Source organism: Cyprinodon variegatus, unplaced genomic scaffold (genome assembly GCF_000732505.1).
Source record: "Cyprinodon variegatus isolate N-32 unplaced genomic scaffold, C_variegatus-1.0 Scaffold766, whole genome shotgun sequence".
NCBI lineage: Eukaryota > Metazoa > Chordata > Actinopteri > Cyprinodontiformes > Cyprinodontidae > Cyprinodon > Cyprinodon variegatus.
This window is the reverse complement of record NW_015151219.1, coordinates 53,353-60,200: the sequence shown is the minus strand read 5'-3', so window position 1 is coordinate 60,200 and position 6,848 is coordinate 53,353. Positions and strand designations below refer to the sequence as shown.

General features: G+C 36.2%; 1 protein-coding gene across 3 annotated transcripts in view; it reads left to right on the top strand.

The window, feature by feature from the left end:
• Positions 1 to 1,668: 1,668 nt before the first annotated feature.
• The window catches only part of lpin2 (lipin 2), a 27,625-nt gene continuing 22,445 nt past the window's right edge, over positions 1,669 to 6,848 (top strand). Inside the window, exon 1 of one of the 3 annotated variants that reach the window (XM_015395884.1) lies at positions 1,669 to 1,808. Coding sequence is in view for 2 of the 3 variants with exons in the window: in XM_015395882.1 (XP_015251368.1) it covers positions 6,074 to 6,187 (114 nt within the window). In the remaining variant the exon portion in view is untranslated. Of the gene's footprint in view, positions 1,809 to 6,013; positions 6,188 to 6,848 lie in introns of those variants that run through there. The other 2 variants (XM_015395882.1, XM_015395883.1) reach the window with 2 other exon arrangements.

Here is a 6,848-nt window from a genome sequence, read left to right as displayed (position 1 = left end):
TTTTGTGAAATGTTACCCTGAAGACAAGGCAAAAAAAAAAAAAAAAAAGCTGTGAAACATGCTTGTAAAATATTCAGGTTTCACAACAAACAAAATACAACAACCTAAATGTTCACAGCTGTATTTTATCAATGCACATTTAGGAAAAAAGGTGATGAACTGAATTCACTTTCAGCTATAGATGCCACAGAAGACAATTCGTTTGAAGAAAAAACAACTAGAGTTTCCAGAAATTATGTTAATAAACAATAAAATTTGATTAATTGATAAAATTGATTCGCCAATACTGGGATCCTGGATTTCTTTGCAGTTTGACTTGGATATTGTAATTTTTTTTGGAAGGACTATAAAATGAAGAACAAAGTTAAAGTTATAAGTCGGATGTTTTCAATTGAACGATCACATTTATTATTTATCCCAAAAAACTGTGCAAATTGTTTGAGTTCGTAGTTTTAATGTATTGAATGACTTATAAAACAAGACACGTTTTCAAGTAAGGGTTTTCTAGAGAAAAGCGCTTCTTTTCAGGAGAAAACATGCACTCAATTTATTGATCCCTGATGAACAGATTGGTGCACCTCTAGGTTTATTATAGGATACAAACCAACAACAACACATATAAACAAAGAAATTAACCAGAATAATAAAAAAATCCCATTAAAGCAATGTGGCTCAGAATAAATCAACATTTAGTTAAAATATGAAAACGTGTACATAAAGTGCTAGGGTTTTACATAGCTGTGTTTTTTCTAAGTAAAAGTTGCATGGGCTGTTCTATACAGGGTCCATGAGGCAGGGGCACCGCGAGGAATTTGGGCCCCATGAATTACACTGATATTGGGCCCCACCCAAATAAATGAATGTAAGCTGTTAAACTGCTATAAAGATGCATTGATTTGTTTAATTCATTATCACAATGTAAAATGACACGTGCGTGGCACTTAAACCCCGGTACGAGCAAACTACCGGTGATAGACGGGGAGACCTTTCGTGCTTTGTTTCGCTGTGTATTGATTAAAATGAGAGAGAAGCCAAAATAATGTATTTCACCGCAGAATTTTTATTTTTTTATTTTTTTTTTGAAAAATATAGTGGGACAAATCTTTTATTCTTCTTTTGGGCCCCCTTCAGAATTCTGAGAAAAAAGTAAGAATTCTGATAAAAAAGTCTAAATTGTGAGATTAAAGTCAGAATTCTGAGAAAAAGGCCAGAATTCTGAGAAAAGTTAGAATTCTGCGAAAAAAAGTCTAAAATTTTGAGAAAAAAAGTCAAACTTCTGAGATTAAAGTCAGAATTCTAAGAAAAAAGTCAGAATTATGAGATTGAAGTCAGAATTCTGAGAAAAAAGTCAGAATTTTTGGGAAAAAAGTCAGAATCCTGACTTTTTTTTCTCAAATTATACTGAAATAAATCAGTTGATTTAAAAAAAACCAACATTTTTTCACATTTTACATTTATCCTCTTCCGTACTATTCCGTATTTCAGCAGTGAGTTACTGCCCTATTTTTTTTTTTATTCTTCTGTTTAGAGTTGCATAAAAATAAAACCTGCGGAAACACCTGTCAGTCTGATATAGATCGTTGAAAAATGAATCACCTATGAGTTGTGGACCGTCCCACCAGCTGCGTCGCCTCTCGGTCTCCTCACCCCTACACACTCACACTCACACACAAACCAGTTGGTCACGGTGGTCCAAACAGGGACACGTCAAGAGGCTTTAGAGAAGTTTCTCTGAGAAAATGATGGGGACTCACTGAAGACATCCTACCCTCCCCTTTAAGGCAGCAGGCTGCTAAAGGAACCGAAAGGTATGTCACAGAACTATAATTTCCACTAACGTGTCCGCAGCTCTGTGTTAACGTATATTTTCGATTTTACCATCGGCTAATGGTAGCTAGCATGTAGGCTGGCTAACCTGCCCTTTAGCCATATGGAACCAATTTGACTGCAAGCCAAAATGACAAGACTTTCCTTTAATTTTGTCAAACACGAGGATGAACATCTAGAGTCTTCGTCGAAACCATTTAAGGAGCGAGTTTCTGTCATTTTCTAACGTTCTGCCGCCTGCCATTAACGTTAACGTAAGCTCTCACCGAGCGATAACAGTAAAGCTAGCTAAGCTTAGCAGACGTTCTTTTCCATTCATTTTTCTCACTGCTCCGTTTCTCCATTCAATTTATCATAAAGGGTATGTATAAAACAGAGAAACCGTGTCGCTTTCAAAGAGAAACCGTTTTCATTTTCTTTTTGTATTTCCGCCTGTTTGTTTGAGCGTGCTTTACGTGACTGGTTGTGGTTTGCAGCTTTGATTTCTAAATTTCGCATTTCTGGTTATATTTATTCATTTTTACTATGATTGCAAAGGTAGATGATCACATTAGCAAATACACACAGACTTGAATATTGATGATCTGTGTATTTTGACGTTTTTAAATGGCACAAGTTGTAGCCTGCAGCCACTGCTGACGGTGAACAACAAAACACCTGTCTGAGGATGGAAATGAAAACAGCCTGCAACTCAAAAACTGCTCTGCAGGGGATGGAATAAAATGGTTTGAATGTAATTAAGTGTCTAACAACCATTCCCTTTTACTATTAATAAAGCAGTAAAGCTAAAGTCACATATATTTAAACCAGGTACATTTATTTATAAAATTAAATTAACTACCAATTTACTTAGCTATTTGATCTGCTTTGAGAAGACCTGATAATTTGAAGGAAGTGCTATCTTCATTTTTAGTTAATACATTGATGCTTATATTAAAGCAGTAGCTGGTCATTAATTTTTTTTTTTAGTTTTCACAATAATTAGGAGAATACCCAGTGCTGCCCTTCCCTCACCCCTCCGTCACCTTTTGCTGTTCTCTGTGCATGAGTTGGTTTAAGAGCTAAAGTGGTTTATCATTTATTTTCTATCCCTTTTTTTGTTTAGACTAAGAAAACCTCAAATCTTCCTTTAAAAGCAGAGAATATATATATTTATTGCTCATAATCTGATCCATTAATTTCCTCTCTCGCTTTGTGTTTTTCCCCACCCTTTGATTGGAAGTGTTTTGTGCACCCAATGGAACAGCTGACATGTTTGTCACAAAGGCTTGGTGGGTGAGCCTATTCCGAAAATGGCTACTGGAACAGAAACCCAGCCTAACCGGCTAATATGAGCTCCCATTTTTATTCCATAAAAAGTACTGTGGCAGAGATCATACTAAAATTGTTATCACAAAAATAGTGCCTTCAGTCAAAGGCTTCTCCAGAACCAGTGCATGATAGACCACTACAGAAGATCCTTCCTAACTACTATTAATAACATCTGCAAAAACTTGTATAAAAAAACAAACAAACCCTGAGTTTCTAAAAAAGTTTAATTGTTTTTACTCAAAACTGTTATTCTCTGAGAAACTCAAACATTTCATGGAAAGGCTAGGAAATATTAGAAAACTTGTTCATGCTAGATTGGTTAACCTCTTGTTACCTTAGCAAACCTTTCATTCTTTCAGACATGTAGTAAAAGAAGTTGAAAAGCATTAGTTGTAGCTGACAAAAGCCATTGCTTTTGTCCTCATACTTTTGACTGCTTTGCCTTGTCACTCTTTGAACTTAAGGGTGTGCACCGAAGATGCCAGGTCAAACTGAAAGTGATGATAAAATAGAAGTCATGAGTCATACTGGGAGAAGGAATTTGTTTTGCTCTAGCTTTAAAGAACAAGGGTTGGAATATTCTCTTTATACAACAAATAAAAAAACACTTATGAATGAGGTTGGATTGTTCACATCAGATTTAACTAATCTCTCACTGCCTTGCAAATAACTTATTGCCATCAGCAAGGAAATTTAGTTCACTGTGGAAAAAAGCAAGGAAGCCATGATTAAGAGAAACGCTACAGATTCTTAGCAGTGAAGAATGACTCCTGTTTCTGGTGTTTATCGTGGTTCAATGAACCTCATGTAATAAGTTGGCCGAGTTAAGTCCAGTTTAGTGTAATATAATGCCTGAGATAGTTTAACATGACCAGTGAAGTCAGTGACTTGTTTTTTCAGCTGGGTGACTCACAATCCTGATTACTTTTTCTTCACCAGGTTAAATTCAATTCGATATGGATGACTCTGGATGTCAGGAACTGTACTTTAGTCATATTGGAATTTATTTGATCATAACTTTTTTATTTTATTTTTGCCTTTAGGGTCTAGTTGAATTTTCCTCTGTTTATGTCTCATAAACTGTATAGCTTGGATGTTTGCAACTTTTCATATTGTATATTATATTGATCTTTTATCATTAGGTGGGAAATTCATTCCACATACCACACTTACCTGTCTACCTGGTTGAAGTTATAGTAGAAAAAGAGTGCTCCGTCATCTGTTTAAAATACTGAAGTTCACTTATGAAATGGTTATAATTTCCCTGTAGATGATTGCAAATATTAATCAGGAAAACTATCCAAGAAGCTTTTGACACTAAAAAAACAAGGTCCATTTTGTTGTAGATGCACTAAATCAGTGGTGCTCATGTCCAGTCCTCAAGAGCTACCATCCTGTAACTTTTAGATGCATCTCTTTTCTAGCACCCCTGAATCTAAAGCCTCAATTCTCTCATTTACCTCAGCAGCATGGCATGGTAATGCAAGGCATGGTAATGAGCCACTCATTTTATTCAGTTGTATTAAAAATGGTTGCATCAAAAAAGTTGCAGGATAGTAGCTCTGAGACCGAACTTGAGCACCTCTGCACTAAATGCTTGTTAATTCAAACATTTTAGTATATATACGAATCTGATGTTGGCATAAACATCCGATTCATAACCTTGCATTGATAAATCTCAGGATATATCCTGAGCTATACTTTCAAATGATATTCTTGCGTTTTGATTCCAACACCATTCATTTTGTCTACTGTATACCCATAGATAGCGGGTCAATACTTATATGGACACGATGAAGTAATGCAGAGACAATTATGAAAAGCATCCTTATTACATTTTAATGTTGCGAGATCCCTTTTTGCCCATAAATGCTATTCAGTTATTATCTTTGCTATACTATTTAAAAAATATATTTTTTATAACCTTAGTTGAAATATTTTTTGTTTTGTTTAGTGTTAATTGCTGTTTTCACTTTAGAACGGGTTTTTATCACTTTGGGAAAACAGGTCTGTAGCTCTCAGCTCTGTAAGCCCTTGTTTTTCCTTTGGTTGCATTTACAAAAGACTGAGCAAATGAGACGGCAGGGTAGAGGCCCTTTTTCGAGCAGCCTCATGCATTATTTTCATCTCAGGCAGTCGTGATCCAAAAAGCCAGGTTGATCCTGCAGGCCAGATCTTGAAGAGCTCTTTGATTATAACCTGTTTTTGCCATTGCTAGTTGGACTGCATTTCATCTGTTAATTAGTCACATAAATGATTCTAGACAAACTGAGTTGGATGTAATGGCTCCTAATGTTCTCATCCCTTCGATGTTTCAGTTTGTTTTGCAATCACGAGTGTATTTGGTCAACGTTTTATTGATAATCAGCAGCAGAAAATAGCTTACTGGTTAAACTATAGGCTGACGTAAGCAAATTGGTGTCGTTTACTTGCACCACCCCTTTTGATAAGCTGTGCACAATAACAAGAACACAAAGTAAAGATTGTAATGTACATGTGACAGAAACGCGTAGCAGCAACAAGCCCCCCCACCCCCCCAGCTCTCACTCTTATCAGGAGAAAACATTGCTTAGACATGCAAAGGAAATGGCTTCACCTTATCAGCCATACACTGCCACTGTAAAGATCTGATCCAATTGGCTCACATTTTCGTACCCTGGCAGCCCACTGGATCAGTACAAGTGCACATTCTGAAAGGAAAATCCCAGAAAGATGGCAGTGTTTACGATAGTCTTGCACAATCGTCACCAGCTCCAGATAACATATCTGTATTTACCCTAGGGGCGATCATTCAAAGGTGAGTAGGTTGGTCCTATTGAATATTGGATTCAGGATGGCAGTTTTAAACTATCTTAGGAATCCAAAGGCAAAGGTTCTTGGACTTAGGAGAGTATCCTAAGGTCTGTAAAAGTTAGCCTTTACTTCACTTATTGAGATGAAGAGACAGAGATCCTGTACAAACTGGGAGCTCATGGAGAGCAACACCGAGGACAACACAGACAACAGTGAACCTGATGAGCCGACCTCTCTGAGGCGGACTTGGTCCCTGGTGAGTCTGACTTGGTTTTCAAATTGGTCACATAATAAAATAGATGGCTGGAGACCCTAACATTGTTTAGTTTGCCTGCTTACCTGACTGACTTTTTAAAATTGTAATTCTAATGTTGCAATGCCAACCCACAGCTAACTGGACTCGGTTTTGTTAAAATAGGCTGAGTTTGCAAGATGTGCATCACCTGATCTAGTGTGTTTTAGCTTAGTTCAGAGGAATCATGGAACTCACTCTTTGAAACTTGAAGACTGATTCTGTTTAGGTTGTTTTTTCAAGTAATTTTAGGTTGACGTGGAACAGTCAATTATTTACACTTGGTCTTTATTTCTGTTTGTCTGTTGCCCTCAGAGGAGCAGATATTTGCATTTGCAATTAACATATTTTTTATTCATCTTTAACTGGGATTGAAACATTCGGATTAATCGTGATTAATTGATTATTGAAATAATCATCAACTAGTTTAGTAATTAATCGTGAAATGAAGAATAAAGACTAAAATGTGCCTCTAGCTGACAGAGCAACCCACTTGGATCAGTAATTGTATCAAAATTGTAAAAAAAAAAAATATATATATATATATATATATATATATATATATATATATATATATATATATATATACTAGGGGTGGAACGGTTCACAAAATCCACGGTTCGGT